This window comes from Oculina patagonica, chromosome 5 (assembly GCF_052425735.1).
Source record: "Oculina patagonica isolate OP01 chromosome 5, crgOcupat, whole genome shotgun sequence".
NCBI lineage: Eukaryota > Metazoa > Cnidaria > Anthozoa > Scleractinia > Oculinidae > Oculina > Oculina patagonica.
In genome coordinates, this window is record NC_135762.1 from 4,231,325 (window position 1) to 4,249,764 (window position 18,440).

At 39.5% G+C, this 18,440-nt stretch overlaps 3 protein-coding genes across 4 annotated transcripts; 2 read left to right on the top strand and 1 right to left on the bottom strand.

The window, feature by feature from the left end:
• The first annotated feature begins 362 nt into the window (after positions 1-362).
• On the top strand, positions 363-4,087 carry LOC144654900 (uncharacterized). The gene is made up of 2 exons (XM_078515138.1): positions 363-515; positions 638-4,087. The coding sequence occupies exon 2, from the start codon at positions 648-650 to the stop codon at positions 1,350-1,352; it is 705 nt and encodes a 234-aa protein (XP_078371264.1). The 5' UTR covers positions 363-515; positions 638-647; the 3' UTR covers positions 1,353-4,087.
• Positions 4,088-6,607: 2,520 nt separating this feature from the next.
• LOC144654901 (kelch-like protein 5) lies at positions 6,608-13,869 on the bottom strand. Of its 2 annotated transcripts, none has more exons than XM_078515139.1 (4): positions 12,861-13,869; positions 11,516-11,855; positions 8,961-9,160; positions 6,608-8,171 (listed from the first exon to the last, which is right to left on the bottom strand). In XM_078515139.1, the coding sequence occupies exons 1-4, from the start codon at positions 13,720-13,722 to the stop codon at positions 7,828-7,830; spliced, it is 1,746 nt and encodes a 581-aa protein (XP_078371265.1). In that variant the 5' UTR covers positions 13,723-13,869; the 3' UTR covers positions 6,608-7,827. The 2 variants fall into 2 exon arrangements, with proteins under 2 accessions (XP_078371265.1, XP_078371266.1); XM_078515140.1 differs by having other exon boundaries at positions 11,516-11,834; positions 12,861-13,867.
• Positions 13,870-13,909: 40 nt separating this feature from the next.
• On the top strand, positions 13,910-17,091 carry LOC144654902 (methylmalonic aciduria type A protein, mitochondrial-like). The gene is made up of 3 exons (XM_078515142.1): positions 13,910-14,582; positions 15,277-15,593; positions 16,390-17,091. Exons 1-3 carry the CDS (start codon positions 14,057-14,059, stop codon positions 16,681-16,683), a joined length of 1,137 nt encoding a protein of 378 aa, XP_078371268.1. The 5' UTR covers positions 13,910-14,056; the 3' UTR covers positions 16,684-17,091.
• Positions 17,092-18,440: the final 1,349 nt, after the last annotated feature.

Below are 18,440 nucleotides of genomic sequence, written 5' to 3' on the forward strand. Positions count from 1 at the left end.
AATACAAAAACCCGAGCATAAAACACACAGACACAAAAACTTAGTCATTTTATCCGGCCCAAAATCCTGTGAACAGATGTTGTTTAACGCTAAATCCCAGCTTGCAAAGCAACGGCAGGAAATCCTTACCCAAGAAACGTTTCTTGCTTGTTGCCGAGTTTGAGATCGCGTGACGAAGCAATTCACATGCAGAAGGCTCATGAACGTTTCACGGGGTGTGCGAGAAAAACGTGACTGAGTCACCTTATAATGACTCGGACAAGTGACTTGCGTGAGAATAAACAAAGTCTGCACGTGAAGTGAATCGATTGTCTTCAGCGGTGGACCAATCACGAGTGAGGATTGGTCTCCAATGTTTTCACGAGGATGCCGCTAGAAAACTTTTACCGGCACGTGAAATAAACAAGACCTTGCGAAAAGCATTCCGAGGTTACAGCTTGTTGAAGCAACTTTGTCGATTGATCGAGCTGAATGTAGAGATTAGCTGCGGCTGGAAAACGAGCCTCTCGGTTCAGGTTGGTATTTTTTTGTGTCAAATGTGTAGTTGCAATACATTTTGATGTCGGTAACTCTAGTTTTACACCAGCCAAATTCAACACAGAGGTTCGATGAATTTGCCTTAATATTTTCTTCTCAGATCGATCGCAATGAATTCCAACTTTTTAAAGGATTATATGGACCTTGATGAGTTCCTAGCTGTCAAAGATCTATGTACTGGCCTTTCTCGAACCGAAAGTGACTATTCCGAGGACGAAATCGATCAAGACATCGCGAATATTGTGGGCGTTGAGGACGTGCCTACCATCTACGGATTGCCTTCGTCTTCCCAGTTTAACACTCCACAACTATCCCCCAGTTGCTTCGGCAGTGACACGGACGAAGGTAGAGGGGAAAGTGTGAGCTCTGAAAATCCAGCTTCCATAAGCTCCAGTGAGTCTCTCAATTCAAATGAAAACGACAGGGCTGCATTGCCGCGGAAGAAAAAGCGAAAATCTACAACAAATGACACTCAGAAAGCAGCGCCGAGGAGAAGAAGGAGAAAGGCGGACAGCGCCGAAAAGAAAAATACGAGCGTAGCTTCGTCAGCAAGCGAAGGGGAACAATACAAACCCGGTGGAATTGACCCCAGAAGTGCCCGGCAATCAGTGGATGAGGAATCTAAAGATGACAAATACTGGGAAAGGCGGCGAAAAAACAATGAAGCAGCAAAAAAATCTCGCGATCTTAAGAGACAGAAAGAAATAAGCGTTGCGGAAAGAGCTGCATCACTGGAAGAGGAAAACAGACAGTTAAAAGAAGAAGTTAAAAAACTCAAAGAGTACCTCAAAACTCTGGATGACAAAAATGAATGAAAAAAAGTTTCCGCAGAAGATAAGTAATGATAAGTTTTTGCATAAAATGCTGTAAATATTTACCCCAACCCCCTCCCCTGAAGCAAAGGTTGGTACTGTTCGGGCACCGGTCAAAAAGTAACACTTGTTTGCAATTATTATTTTTTATTTGCTGTCTGTATTCATTTGGAGAAAGAAAAACTTGGGCAATGAATTTCTCTGTACCATTTTTACTTATCATTTGCATTTTGACTTAAACTTCCACAAAAAATATACAGTGATGCTTTACTACACACTAAATAGCTATACCGTTGGGCACCATATAAATCTGTTTAGGGCTGTAGGCAGGATCTTGCATGGGTAAGTGCAAGAGCCAGAGGCGTGAGAATCTTGGGTGGGTCTGGGGGTATTTTCCCCTGGGAAATTTTGAAAAAATCAGGTTGTTCAAGTCTACGTTTCGTGCATTTTGAGAGTCATTTTAGCCCTCAATCCACGATTAGGCGGACCTTTGTGGCCCATGGGTGTGGACACACCCATCGCACCGCTCTCCATTGCCTTAAAGCTCATGATCAAGATCACGATAATTATTCACAACTTAATCAGACTGTTGTACATTTTATATGCTTTTCTGAGATTGAATTGAAAGGACGCTCATCATAGGGGGGTCACTCCCATAGGGGGTTCCTTTCATTGAGGTGTGGTACTGTCCAGTTTTTGAACCCTATCCCTATGTCAGATTGAAACTTATTTATTATTTCCCATACCATTTCTAGACTAGCCTGCAGGCGCATGTCATAGAGGGAATCCGGCATTGGCATTATACTGTCTTACCGTATTTTATATATTCGGCTATAAGCCGACCCCGGCTATAAGCCGAGACCCTAAACTTTCGGTTTTCAGAACCAGTTAGACTCTTACAAAAAATAAACACAAAACACTCGGCTATAAGCCGAGACCCAATTTTTCCTTCAAACTATAAAACAATCCACATGCAGCGAATCAACATATTTGTTAAAACACAACTACATGTATGCAATTGAAAAAAAAAACAAAAACAAAAGAAATCACTGATAAAAGATTAATTTATTAGAACCGTACATACGTGTTACAAAAAATTCACCTGAGTTAATTTTCTTTGTTGATGATCGCTCGGCTTATAGATGAATATTTCATTCAAATTCAACTCTTTTCTAGTACCATTGATTTTTTTTAGCAGAAATACTCGGCTATAAGCCGAACCCTCGATTTTGTTGACTTTTGACCAGTTTTCAGTAAGATTTTGTGAAAAAATCGCTCGGCTTATAGCCGAATAAATACGGTAGGTAAAAAAAAAAGACAATAGTGATATATATACTTTCTTAGCCAGCACATACGTGTATGACTTATATAAGAGTAACCCACCTCCACCAAGCTTAAGAGAGGTGAGCCTCTCTATGGGTACCTGTAGGCTTCCTGTTTTGTCACATTTTTTTTGCAAATCTTTGATTTTTTTAAGCAGATCTTAGTTTTATGGACTGAAACTGTACTGTGACAATGTATTCAGTGTAATTTATAGTCCAATAAATATCTCACCTCAGCAACAAATTGCATAAATAATTGTATGAATTTATGAAAAGCAAACAGTTGCTAAAACAAAAACAAGGAAAATTAATGGAACAATTATTGTTGGGATTTATTGCCAATGTTGTTTTAAAATGTTGTATATGTTATTTAATAACATTTATTGTCTTTTTGAGTTTACTTTTATATGACCCCTAAGTTCAAAACTTAATCTTTACTTCAATTATGAGATCTTTGTATTTTTTCGCGGTATTTAATTGTTGCATCTTCGATTTCTTCAGAAATACCCATAGAGGGGCTCGGAGATCAGTCACTGTTTGAGGTGGTAATATTTGGTGGATTTAAATGTAAAAACTATCAGATTTTAATACTTTATATATATTTCTGTTTTATTCAAGAACATATTATGATTCCAAGAATTTTTAAGAAAAAGGAGGTTTTGAGTTTGAAAACATGTTTTGACATTGTGTGGTTCTGGAAAATGTCCATACTCCCCCTACTGAAGGGATAGGAAATTTCTGGGGGTGGGAGGGGTCTCAAAGACCAAAAACATTAAGGAAATGTATGAAGATTAACTGGAATTTCCAGAGGGGCAGGGGGGGGGGGGTGTTACTTCCAAAAAATCCTTTTTCTTGAAATTATTGGAAGGCGTCTGTTATTGATTCCAAGAATCTGTAGCAGTAATAAATTGTTGTGATATATTCTTGTACTTCTTTGGTACATAAATTATGACAGCTTGGACCTTAAAATGAATTAAATTATAAAAAACATGCAACATTGCGACACAGCTACCCCCCTTGTAAGGCCTCATAATATGCACCTTTGTGCAAACCATTTTCTTGGTAGCTGTATTTGATTGTTCTTTTTTAGGGTGGTAAAAGGTTTTTTTTTCATGAACTGTGATTTGACTTTTGAAAAGTGACTCTTGAAGTGGTCTCCTTTATAGCTCTAAGCTGCGATTTACTGCATAGGGGCACATTTTATTTTTTTATGAATTAAATGTGAACTAGAGACCCTTTACCACCCTGACTTTCAAAACGTTCTTATAACTTAATTTGTGATGATGACCTGCTACATAATTTTAATGAAAATCATATTTGTACTCTTCTTTTCTTTTGGCAAATATGGTTGCAGAAGATCTACTGTTCAGGCACCCATCAAGAATACTGTAAATAAAAGATTAATATTTATTTGCATTTTGCATTTTACTGTTTATGCCGATAGTGCAAGATATTGCATAATTTTTTATATACAGTCCTGAAAATATGGTTAGGTAAATAAAATATTGACCTGAATTTGACCCCTCCCCCCAAAAAAACTCAATATTCCATCCTGACATACCTCAGGGGGAGGCAAAGGGGGTCTGAACCTCCCACTTCCCGTATCTTCTCCTCCCGCCTTCCGTACCTTTTACTCCCGCTTCCCGCCCCTTTCAGTAGTGGTTTTCTCTTTTTTGTTCCGTTTGTATTGTAAAATATAACGAAACGAACTTTTTCTCAATATAACAAAATTTTTCTCAATATTTCTCCCGGTTCCCACCACATTGAAACTCGCGCTTCCTGCCCTCTTTTCTCCTGCCTCCCGCCCTTTTTCACTTGGGTTTCCGCCCTTGTCTCCCCACCCACTGCCTTAACAAAGGTTCTTGTAGTGTCTCAAATTGGCACAATGTACCAATGGGATATACTGTACAAATCTTAAACAGCAGTCACATGCACTTTATTACCATGGGTGTTGATGAGCTATTTCATCAGTATGGAATGTCAATTCTCCTGGGGGAGGGGGCCGAGTTCACCATTGCAAAAACAGAGTCTGCTGTGAAAAGAGATCAGTTATGAGGTGACAGGAATCTACCGGTAAGAACATTGTAGCTAGAGATTTGGGAAGGTCACCTTAAATTAACCAATCTTCTGTCTGGAAAATTTTTCTAACGACCATTCTAACGCTTCTAACGATTTTCTAAGTCGTTCTAAAAGTAATCTAATGACTTACAAATGATTTAAGTCGTTAAACGAAAAAGCGTTAGTGTACGTTTTCCTGTGGAAGGTCACAAATGTGCATTCTTCAGAGATCGGTAGACACAAAGCGCAGGAAATCGTGAGTGAGTTATAATTGATTACGGTTTCACAGTTCTGACTGGTTGAGGAACTGGTGCGACAGTTTTTACCAATCTAGGCCACTTACTTTCGACACACCATCAAAGCACCCTATCAGAGTTTTCTTGTTCATTACCTAAAGATTGTAGCAGTTGTTTTGCATTTCAGGGTTAAAGGGTTAAACCAAGCAGTATACCAGGGCCATAACTAGCAAGAGGCAAGACGACGCACTTGCCCTCATCTAGTTTTTAACCCAAAATATATATAAAAAAACGTTAAGTTGGAAAAATAAGTCTCAGCTGAACAAGATAGATATTTTTTCTCAAGAAATGACTTATGAAAAATGTTAAAAAACGCATTTCAGAGCTTCTAGAAAAAATTTTCTGGAGGTATGCCCCAACCCCCCAGGCAAGATCTTGTCTTGTCTATGCTAAAAGTCTGGCTTTGGCCCTGAGTATACGTTATATGAGCCTAAAATGTTTCAGATTCTTAGTTGCTCAGGGGGTTGTTTAGTCCCCAGACCGCCATGTTTTTTCTTCCTTGAGACCACCAATTTCTTTATTTTATTCTGAAGACAGAGACCGTCATAAATTTCTTGACTGTAGACTGCCAGAAAATAAAGAATGTGCCGCAGCCCAATGCTGAGAATCGGCTTAAACTGCCAGAGTATAATAGACCCTCAGCTAACACAACCCCATCATGGACGGCAGAGCCAGGGGGGGGGCTTTAGCCCCCCCCAGAATTTCCAAAAAATAAAGACTTACTAAGAGAAGAGTCTTTTAAGCCCCCCCACTTGAAGTCACTAGTCAGCCCCCCCCCCCCCCCCCACTTGGAAAAATGCTCCGCCGTCCCTGCCCATTCACTCCTACAAATTTAACAATTTAGAATGCAGTGACTAATTTTGTTATGGACAGCCTTTTAATTCATAAATCACATTTAATCTACTAAATTACCTATAACAATAATTAATACAATCTTATTACGGCAATCAACACCAGTATTCATCATTGAGGTTTCCACTCAATCAACATATCTTTTATCATCTCTACCATATAATCATATAAATATCCCCATACTTTACAATGAACCATATTTTAAATATTTTACTTAAGCATAATTTGTAATCAATCCTTTAAAGTGATACATAAATCAATTCTTTCGATTTTGAAGTTTCTTCCTCAAAACGTAAATGTCACAAAACGTGTAGTAAACATGCCAAGGAAAAAGGTATAATTTAAAATTTGTTTTTATTTTATTCATTATAACTCTATTTCTTCTATGTACAGCTCCTTAGTTCAAGTTTCAGAATACCCAAAAAATGTTTGTGAAAAGTTCTTTCTTCTGTTTGCTTTTGAAAATCATCTGCTTTAATCACATTTGGCTGTTTTCACTCCTGTTAACATCCATAAATTCTTTACATAAATATCTATAAAACAAAACACAAAACGTTTTGTGCAATAAAACAATCTGTTAAATATTTCACAAGTTTTTTGAGAAAGACAAACAGGCCATTAAAAACTTTCTCTAAATAGTCACAGCTTTAATTTAACGAAAGAAAATCAAGTTTAAACGAATGGTTTGGAAACTAACCGATGGGTACACTGAATATTTCTGTCTCATAAGTATTGTTGTCTGTTTTATGAAATAATACTGTTTTCTTTAAAATACTTGTTATAAAGTGTATATAATTTATGTGAAAATGCAGTAATAAATCCGTTTGATAGTGCTAGTTTAACAAAATCATGAAAAAGTGCACCTAAAATGTTGTGCATATCCACTCTGGTTTATTTTGCTTGTGTTTCTTGTAATTATCCCTCTGCATTGTGACGATGCTGTTACCTAATCAGCAGTGACAGGCATGGATTCAGACTGGTTTCGACTGTTTCATGGAAATCGGTCAAGATCTTGTCCGAGTGCCTTAAAGCAACTGGGAATGACACTTATATAGCAGTGGCTGATCCACACCTTGAACTAAGGAGGGGGCAATTTTTTATGTGTGTCCACTTTTTAGCAGGGGGAGTCATTAAAAAATGTCTTAAACGAAAAAAAGAGGGGTCCTGCTCCTGCCCCTCCCCTAGTTGTACTAGGCCTTTCTCGATTATTGTTTTTTTTTTTTTTTTTTTTTTTTTTTTTTTTTTTTTTTTTTTTTTTTTTTTTTTTTTTTTTTTTTTTTTTTTTTTTTTTTTTTTTTTTTTTTTTTTTTATCTGTCACTGCTTAGGTAGTCAACACCTATACATTTCCAGAGGGAGCGTGCCCCGGGTCTCCCGATAGACGGACATGAGTGACTTACCACTTGAGTGCTGTTTGACAAATGTGCATACAGTAAACACCAAGTATGTTAAGTAATAAATACTGTACAAATATTTAAGAAATGTGTTTGCAACCAGATGCCACAAAACCAGAAAACTGCTTCCATTCCAAGGATGCCTGATTTGTGTCATGACAATCTGCAGGCCAGCCATCCATGCAAGCCTTGAGCCATTTGTAATGTAGTGCAAACAGTTAGTCTGAATAGCACTCTGGTTAACTCAATTAGCACTTTACTGTTGGTCTAATGAGCAATTTGTTTGGCCGATTAGAATTCTAGTCAGCTTGATTAGCATGATTTTCACTCCAGTTAGTCTGAGAATGGCTAGCTTTCATTCTGTACAAGGGTAAAATTTAAGTGTTACTTTACATTGTATACACGCATATTAATTGCCTACTGGCTCGCTGGCTTGCATTGTGTCACTTCTCTCTGATTTTGGGCAGATTTGTTGCGTAACACTTCTTGCTAGTTTATATTGTAATTTGCATTTTGCAATTCTTTGTAAATGAACCCTTTTGGCTTTTCAACAAAGTGTTAACTTGTAACTGGATTGCTTGGCACAGAAACAACACAAGCCGCAGCTCGGGCAGCGTTCAGAGAGGCAACTTCCTCCCACTTGTTTTTCTCAGGATCATACGATTCCACCGCACTTAAATACTTGGATCCATTATACCCCCCAATCGCATACAGTCTGTCGCCAAGACAGGCTGCCCCCACAGCATCACGGCAGTTGATCATAGGTGCAACCATAGTCCACTGGTCTGTGTTCGGGTTGTATCTCTCGACAGAATCAAATTGACGAGAACAGTCTTGGCTTGCTGGTGCATCATGTCCACCCAGGGCATACAGGAAATTATCAAGAACAGCCACGCCCACACCTGTCGTGGAAAATTAATATTATTAAAATGATAACATACTGGCAATCCAGCAGATATGTCCAAGACTGAACACCAACATAATGCATGCTTTTTATGATAGACATCCTAAAGTATCGTTTAGTTATCAACAAACATCAAGTGAACTCACTTGAACAGGTGTTATGGGTAACAGCCCTTAAGAGAGCTCCAATCAAGTGAAACAATTTCTCAAAAAATCATGTTTTCACACAAAAAGTCTTGTTTGATGTCTGTACAGGGTGCGCCAGACTCTGGATCAAGCAGACCAGGTTCAAGCCCTGGCCAGGGTCATTGTGTTGTGTTCTTGGGCAAGACACTTTACTCTCACAGTGCTTTTCTCCACCCATTTGTTTTGAATTGGTACCAGCCAATTCACGCAGTGGAGGGGGGGGGGGGGACTCTGCAATGGACTATCAGCCCATGCAGGGGGAGGAGACATACTTCTAGTCACTAAATGCTACAGAAATGGGGAGTTAAGCTCGCGCTGTATATGGGCCACTTGGCTTGCTGCAGACTCTACCTACAAGCCTACGTGAACAGGCCAGCACTGAAATTGTTACAGTATTATAGGGGTGTCGAAGGTAATGCGAGACTGCGAGACGATATCTTTCTGCGGCCTGAGCCCAGCCGAAATAATCGAGACCGAGAAGCGCAAAGAAAAATCGAGACGATGAGACCCCTGAATTTGGCTAAAATTTTGCGAGACACGCACTTTTTGAAGGACCATTCACCACCCCTTATTATTAATTTTTTTTCAGTATTAAATGTTACCTCCTCTCCTTTTCAACATAGGGCATCTGACTGACCACTTGTTAGTGTGGGGATCAAAACACTCCACTGAATTAAGGCATGCAGCTCCATCTCTACCCCCAACAGCATACAGTCTGCCATTAAGTACGGCAACTCCAACAGTACTTCGAGCTGTCGTCATGGCTGCAATAAAACTCCACTGTTTGGTCTCTGGATCAAACCTACAGGAAGAATGTGTGACATCATAAGATCCACAATATCGCAGTACATGAAAAACAGCGGAAAATAATTTTCAATTAATAATTGTATTCTATAACATTTTCTCTTACACAATATTTAATTTTTTGCCAATTTTTTTTACCCTTTCCCTCCTCTAAGAATGCATTTAGTTTTGTAAAATGTTAACTATGAACCCCAAGACCAAATATAATATGTCATTTGAGAGGGTTTTGTGTGGGAAATTTCAATAATCCAACTAAAAAAAATAGAGGAATCACAGATTACATAAAAAAGTCAAAAACTTTAAAATTAATCTCTAGTCACCAACAGGCAATAGTTTGGCCATTAGTGGGGTTAGACTATGAGTAACCCCTGATTTTTCCCGGATTAGTTAAATGATCAAGCAAAAAATTACTTTGCATGGGGAGACGTGAGAATGTGAAGGCAAGAAAAACTGAGTGACTGTAAAGACAAAAATAATAATAAGCTGCTGTGTAGCACTTTTTTCATGTACTTTGAAATGTTTTTTTTTGTTAAAAAAGTGCTAAAATGTTTTCTCGTTTCCCGAAACGTTTCAAACGAGAAAACAGTTTAGCACTTTTTTAACAAAAAAAAAATTTCAAATTGACTGTAAAGACAGCCTGTTGGCCATTCATATAGAGATAAAATGACTGACTTTTGGCCAATCAAAGATTGACTTGCATGCAATTGTGTCGACTTGCGATGACTTGTGTTCACTTTGGTTGAGATCAAATTTGCAAGCAAGTCAATGCAAGTTTTTCCATTTGGCCAACCAATGCAAGTCCATGCAAGTCTTGCTGTTTACTTCAAGTACAGTGGAACCTCGATTTAACGAACCTCTATATAACGAAGTCCTCGGTTTAACGAACGATTTTCTTCAGCCCGTCCAAAGTTACAGAAATGTATGGAACGGGACCTCGATATAACGTACCTCAATATAACGAAATCCTCGTTATAACGAACACAATCCCGAGACCCAAACGTAAAATGTACCCGCAAAGAAAAATGTCAACACGCGAAAAAGATGAATGCGAACAGACCACAAAGATGAAAATCTTAAATCCTGTAACAGAGAACAAGTTCAAGTACAGTATGCTCTACATGTGCAATGACATAGTATAATTCAGAGGTGATATAATTGAAGTCTAGGAGAAGCCGCATGAGGCATTCACCCGCGCGAGGTGATAGTTTGAAGGTGACAGCCACGCACTGACATCCAGGCAAGACATGGCCGCGATTCTTTGATTGAACCAGTCCAAGTCGAATTTTAAACATTGGTATTTTATACTACCAAGGTGGACCGTTTCAGGACTCTCAAGGAAGTGCAGCGAGCCAGTCAGACGAGAGCAACATTATTTAGTCTTCTCCACCGGAGACTCATGAGAGGACGCACACGAGAAGTACAAAACAAGTCTCTATCTTCTCGTGTGTATTTTTGTTCCGTTTTATTGCTTTATAAACTAAATAAATTCTGATTGCCACATGATAATGGACACCGATCAGCGAAACTTGTGTTTGCTGTTTTTTTGTTTGCTATCGTTATTTTTTAGTGATGATCACCTCTAAAAATAACTAAACATACGCCCAGCAGTGATGTTGAATATCCCCTGACTCGTCTCGGGATATCAACATTCACTCGCTCGCGAATAATTGTTAATTATAATGTTATTTTCAGAAATCGTCAAATCCGGAAATGCTGGGTTCGAGTGCAGCGTAAAATTGTTAAAAATTATTACTATACCCGATTCGAACTTTTGGTTGTTTCCCAATTCGTTATATCGAGGTCGATACGAGCCCCGAATAACGAACAATTTCCCCAGTCCCTTGGCACTTCGTTAAATCGAGGTTCCACTGTACTGAATTGCAGCACACACAGTAGCACAGAGATGGCCTTTTTTGACAACTTGTGTGCACTTGCAAATAAACTTGTGAGTCATTTGGCCACCCGAACCAAGTCTGTGTGCAAGTTCAACTTGTGACTGCTAGCAGCATCCTCTTTCATTAAATTACTGTTTGGCCCCCAGTGTATTAGCTCCTAACTTCTCTGGGAGAATGGGCCAAAAGCAATATGATGGTGTTATGAATAAAATGGCTGCGATTCACGTTCACGTAAGGATCTTGAGAGACTGGTATATTATACAAAAAAACACTGTATAAAAGTAGTACAAAACTGCAGTTTATAGAAGTATTGTATAGTAAGTAATGTAGTATAAGTATTGCTTTGTAAGTAGTATTGTAACTAGTGTATGTTTTTGTTTTGTAAGTAGTGTTCTTTGTGTTGCAATAAAAAAATAAAAGATAAAAAATATATATTATATACCAAAAATGTTTCTTACCTCTCAACAGTGCTCAAGTAAGACCAACCATCATGGCCACCAACAGCATACAGAGGGCCATTCAGAGTTGCCACACCCAATCCATGACGATGGGTGCTCATGGATGGCACCGGACTCCACTGTTTTGTTCTAGGGTTGTAACATTCCACTGTATTCAGCGTCTTCAGTCCATCTCTGCCTCCAACAACATACAGACTGCCGTCCACCACAGCCACATCAAACTGCAGTCTTCTGGTAACCATTGGCGACACTACGGACCACTGGTTTTTGCGAGGGTCATAATGCTCAATTTGGATTGCTCCCTTGGACGAATCCATTCCTAGATTTGGGAGGAAAGAGCCTTTTGTTCCTTTATAGCAAATTCTTTACACGGACAAATACAATGTTAATTTCCCAATACAACTGTCACCCATGTTCATTTTCTTTGAGAGGGGGGTGAATAGGTTCCAGATTGATGGTTTTTACCTTATAAAACCAAACAAGCAATGGAACAAAACTTTTTTAAAAATTGGCATAAAATTTAAAGATCTACTGGTCTGTTCAGTGAAACTATCCCACACAAAGTTTTCAAGCAAAGCAGATCCGGATTTGAACAAAAATATTTGCAGACTGACAGATTTGGCCGAAAAATTTAACAGATTGGCTGATTTGCACACCCCTATTCATTCCTCTCCTTTGAATTCCCATGATCTGTTTCCTTTATCATATTCTGATATGAGAAATTAAATTCTGATAACTCTTATATACTAAGAGTATATTTTAATGACAGTTTACGTTCTGGTAGACACAGACCACCAGATAGATACCAAAATTCCACATAATTTACAACTAAGATTGGGGGGGGGGGGGGCTTATATTTCTTTTTGCTGGGGGAGAGAGCAAGAAAGAAGATGTGATATTTTGAGCTGAAAACAGCAGTGACAGAAGTTTACACAGCTGAAGTTTTGAAGAATCCAATAAATGTTGTAATCACCCCACACCCAGCAAAAACCACTTAAAATGCTTTTATACACGCAAAGGGGAAACAAAGGGCTTTTATTTTGACAAGAGAAAGGTTATCAACCAACCGCACTTCCTGAAAAGATCATGATCAGAATATAGCATTGTTCTAAACTTTGAAAAACACGAGTTTTATCTAGAGCCATCTTCAAACTATGTACGATTTTTATTACGCAGGAAACAAAGTTATAACTTTTTACCACAACGTAGTTTTGGAAGCGATTTACGTCATATGCCACTTGACACCAACATTTTAATTTGGATTTTAACATTTTTGAGAACAAAAGAGTCAAACGAGTTTCCGAAAACCCATACTTGATTATATTTAGTTCTGCTTTTTACTTACCCCCAACGACATAAAGTTTTCCCACTGTTGATTTCCTTGGAGTTGTCCTCGAGTTTTGAAGTTGAAATCGTCGTTTCGGTAAAAGTTGATATTTCATTGCTTCCATAATGAGCTCTCTGCAGGGGCTCATATCGCGAAAAAGTGATGACATCTCAACTTTATCAACAAGAAATTCTGGCGCGAGCAGCGGTAAACGAACTAGTGAAAGCAACCTCGGCAAACATTTTCTCCTGCTTTCTTCGTCGTTCTCTACCCAGGCGCAAAGAGCATCAAAAATTTGCGATTCTGAACTTACATTCAAGTCATCGCTTGAAAGAAGCTGTGCGATGCATTCAGGACTCAAAAGAACGAATTCTTGGTTTTTGACAACTTCAACAAAGCGTTCTTTTGTGAAAGCATCGGCAATTTTGAAAAGTTCCGTACAGCCGTGTCCGTCCGCAAAGGCACGGATACCCAAACAGTTTGTCGGATGAAGTTGATGCTTCATAAATTCCGAGCACGCCTCTTTCACTTCATCAATCTGTAAAATACAAGACACTGAGAGAAGGCTTTCGACGTTATCCACTCGGATTTCGATGTGAGAAGTGTAGGCATACTGAATGAGGGCTTCAACGGCTTGCGGATCCATGTCGCTCAAATGTACGACACTTTGGCCGTTTTCGGCAAGGTCCCCAGTGAACATGGCGCTAAAATAATCACTAAAAGCGGCAAGAACGAGTCGATGAGCCTTTATCCTTTTCTCCCCGACCACCAAAACAATGTCACATAGTTTGGAATTTTTCCGAAAGCCTTCCATTTTCTTGAGAGTCTTTATAAGATGGTCGTTGCAAGTGAAAATAATCGCGTCCCCGTCTTGTTCCATTTCACAGGCAAAATTTCTCAAAAAAAATCTCCTGGCGCTTATTCATACTGTAGATACTTCAAATCAGCTTTGCATCTGCGTCTTTGTGAATACATACCGTTTATATCCCATGCCCCAACCAATAACAACAAAACAATTCATTTGTCATACCACTGGCACGAACGTGAAGGACTGCCGGATAATCGCCCCGGCCTCCCACGCAACATTTTTTTTGTCTCGTCACGTAATGTGAAAGATTGCGTGACGAGACGTGACTCTCCCCACGCCTTTGCGACTCTCAAAGCTATTTTTAGCATCGACAAATCCAATATGGCGGAATCGTAAAAGGTCTGAAATGACTTGGCGTTTGGTTTTGCGCGGTTTTACGCGCATTTCAACGTGTAATCGTCCGTTAGGAGTCAGAACCGCACAAAGGAATTTTACTACAAAATCTGAAACTAAATCTGCGGTTGAAAGCCATCTAATTCAGCGCTTATTTCAGGGAATTATTCGTGGGGAACGTGGAAGTTTGGCGCAAGCCATTACATTGGTGGAAACGCTTCATCCAAGAAAATATCATCAAGCACAGCAACTGCTAGCAAGAGTTGTGAAATATTCAAAGCATGCCCCTCCCTTCTCAAATGGCAGGGACTGTTCTTTTAGGATCGGTTTATCAGGGCCTCCTGGAGGGGGAAAATCCACATTCATTGAGACATTTGGGACTTTCCTGACCAATAGGAAGCATAGAGTTGCTGTGTTGGCTGTGGACCCGTCATCTTCCACTACAGGGGGATCTCTGTTGGGTGACAAGACACGCATGACGGAGTTGTCAAGAAATCCTAGTGCTTACATCAGACCCTCACCCTCGTCTGGAACCCTGGGTAATTATTTTTAATTCTCAAAACATTTTGTTTCTGAAAGTTGACTTTTCTTGCCAAACAAGACTCTTCCAAAGTTATTCGCTGGATTGCTACAAAATCATCAACATCGATCATCATCATCATTGTCATCATCATGGCCTGCAATGCAGGTGTATTTTGGCAAGCGAACCCATTTTGATCAGGCTAGCGCCATCTTGGATTTGAACTTGGGAGGGGCTTGGGGAGAGAAGAAAAACATGTCCCAGGGATTAGGAGTAAGCCTGCCCTTATCCAACATGGCTGCGAATCTACTTGTTCACGAGCTAATACTGATAACTCTTGCGCCCACAGAAAACACCTGCACTGCAGGCTATCATGATCATTACCATCATCATCGTCAGCTTCTCTCTATGTAGGGGGACGGCAGAGCCGGGGGGGGGGGGGGGTTTCCCCCCCCCCCCCCTTTTTTTAAATAATATTACTTCTCTCCCCCCCCCCTCCTCCCCCCCCCCCCCCCCCCCCCCCCGGTAATAGGGCAAGGTTGTCACCTTATACTGCTTTCTCACCAAGGGAGGGAAGGGAGATTGAGCTAGGGTAGGGTGAGGTCACAAGTGTTGCAAATAATTTCCCACTATGTTCAGATGGAAGAAATTGCTAGGGATGTCGAGTCATGGGCAGTAAAATCCTGTTTTGATAACAATTTTGTTCTTGTTAGGTGGTGTAAACCGCAGCACAAATGAAGCCATCCTCATGTGTGAAGCCGCTGGTTATGACACTGTTCTGGTAGAAACAGTTGGTGTTGGCCAATCAGAAATTGCTGTGGCGCACATGGTTGACATGTTTGTGTTGCTTATTCCACCAGCTGGAGGTGATGAACTGCAAGGAATTAAGAAAGGTATCGTGGAGATGGCTGATCTTGTGTTGGTTAATAAAGCAGATGGAGAACTATTGATTCCAGCACAGAGAATTCAGACAGAGTACATCAGCGCGTTGAAACTGTTAAGGAAAAAGTCACCTCAGTGGAATCCTTCGGTATGTGATTGACACTTTTCTTGCAAGACAATTTTCTGAGTGTTTGTTTCTCCTTATGCTATGCAATTACCTGAGGGTGGGATGGGTGGAGTTGTTTAACTTTTATCCTATTTTAGACCGGGCCCAAAATTCGATACCCTATATTTCAGACCCTATCCTTCCCCCCAGGGGGTATATATATTAGGGATTAAAAGTGATGGGAATGATCGAATGGGGGCAAAAATCCAGACCCAAAAAAATCCATAGGGCTTCCAACAAAACCCAAAAAATCCCTAGACCAAAAACTAACCCCCAAAAAATCAACAGCAAAACATGTTTGTTTGTACTTTATCTCGCAAGACTACGTAGCCAAGCCACTACCACAAATCTTTAGATTTTTTTAAATACTCCAAAAAGTCCCTACTTAAAAAAAAAATACTTGCCAAATTTTCCCACCCAAAAAAATCCTTGAATCTTAGATTTTAAACCTCAATAAAATCCTTTGATCATCATCCCCGTCACTAGAAATCCCGAGCCGAGGAACCCCCCTGGGACTTTCGCTACCCAGAAACTTCTTTGGTTTGAATAAAAACATTTTATTGATCATATTAATAGAAATAAGTTCTTTTCAAAAGCATACCCAGTTCTATCCTGACTGTTCAAACCGTACCATATTTTAGACCAAAAGGGCTCAAAAACCATACCCCTTCGTATATATCTTTTTAGCTTACATAAGGGAGTGCCCCTTTGTGGGACTCCATACAACTTTTAACTGAACAATATCGTCATTGGCTTTTATTAAATTCTGTCCTTTTAGGTTCTGCGTGTTTCCTCCCAAACTGGGGAAGGAATTGAGAAAGCTTGGGACAATATGGAACAATTTTACAACATTATGCTGGAAAATGGAGAACTTGAACAAAGACGCTGCAAACAGCATGTGATCTGGATGTGGAATCACATCAAAGAACAAATTATGGGAAGATTTAAATCAAATCCCGATGTCAAACAAGAAATTCGGTCCTTTGAGAAGTTAGTGGCTGATGGAGAAGTTACTCCTGGCATGGCTGCTGACGAGCTTCTGAAAATATTCACTCATTCATCTAGTGCTTAAGTGGCACCTTTGTCAAAGATTGCACAATGACCTGCAAAGGCTAAGAGTTGTCTGAGGCTAATGTTTGACATAGATAGACATAAAACTTCAACCATCTTACGGAGGAAAAAAATAACTGAACTTTATCAAAAGCTAGGGGTAAACATAATACGACTGAGAAAATGGACCTTTTTTATGCATAATTTGTCAGTGTGGACAGTAAGAAACAATGTAGAACTGGTTCTGGCCCGAAAGGTTGATAGTTTGTCTATTCAAAAGTCCAATACTTGATTGGATTATTTTGTTCCATCATTCTGCTGCAAAAAAGGATTGAAAACATGTCCAAACTATCAACCACAAGAACAAGCTAGGTTAGTCTAGATGTTTTTATTCAGACAAATTAAATTAAGCAACAAGATGATGATTTTGGTTTTGTTGGAGTTATATATTAGAGTGTTTGGGAGGTATTTAGCATTGCTGCTAATTGGGAACAAAGAAAATTAAAGTTCCTCAACGAGAGTCTATTATAGGGGGTCATTCAGTCTGTAAACCTCCATATTTTTTCATCCTAGTCTGCAAATTTCTTTTATTTTCTTCTGAAGACCGTAAATTTCCAGATAATAAAGCATTCTCCTGCAGACCGACGCTCAAAATTGGCTTAGTCTGCCAGACCACCAGGGTATAATAAACCCTCTTCAAACATGCGATGTCTCAGACTTGACAATTTTATACGTTACCAAAGAAAAAATTAGCAGCCTTTTGTTATTTAGACTTCAAGCAGTCCCTATTTTTTCACAGTCTGTCGAGCTGTAGTGAAAAAATAAAATGACCATCGTGCGTGAAGCAAAAAAATTAATGACTGCGCGAAAAATGGTCATTTATTTTTTCGCTTCATGCTTGACGGACTCTATTTGTTATTACTACGTTTGAAGGGATGCAAATTTCTAGAGAACTCCTCCTTTTGGGATTTGCTAACAATCGTTATATTTTATTGCTACCTTTCGGGAGGTCCTTTGCTATACTTTAGTGAGATCATTATTTTCAGATTGGATAGTAACCTGTTACATAAGTTTTGAGAGGCACAAATTACCGGTATGGTCAAACAGTCACTGCATTGAAACAGTGGCATAGCCAGGGGAGGGTTCCAGGGGTTCCGGAACCCCCCTTCGGGATATCACAATAGCTAATTCAAGAGAAAAAATATTATTAGAACCCCCTTTAATTCCGCCAGATAGAAAAATGAAATTTTTGAGAAAATAAAATGAAATCTATAAAGTATCACCTTGTGTTTACAATTAGAAATTTGTGTATACAAGCCTGCGTTGTACGTGTAGTGCGGATCAAGACCTACCAAACAGTGCAGTTCAGGCCTTGGCAGAAGTGACAGCGATTTTTATCCAAATGTGCACAAGTTGCTGCGCATCTTGTGTACGTTGCCAATCACTTCTGCAGAATGTGAGCGATCGTTCAGCACATTGCGCAGACTAAAGACATACCTGCGGGCTACAATGACCAGCGAGCGATAGTCAGGACTTGCTCTTATGAACATACATTACAACAGACAAATTGATATTAGTGCAACAGTCGACATTTTTGCACGGAAGCATCCACGGCGCCTACTTCTGGCTGATATACTAGCTGACTAGTGAGTGACGGTACGCCGGAAAAATTACCTGGTACGCGGGATTTTGAGCTTCCCTTCTAAGAAATGCTAGCTTCAATTGACGCTAAAATTGCTAAAAATTTATGCTTAGAATCAAGGAGATGCCATTTCTGGG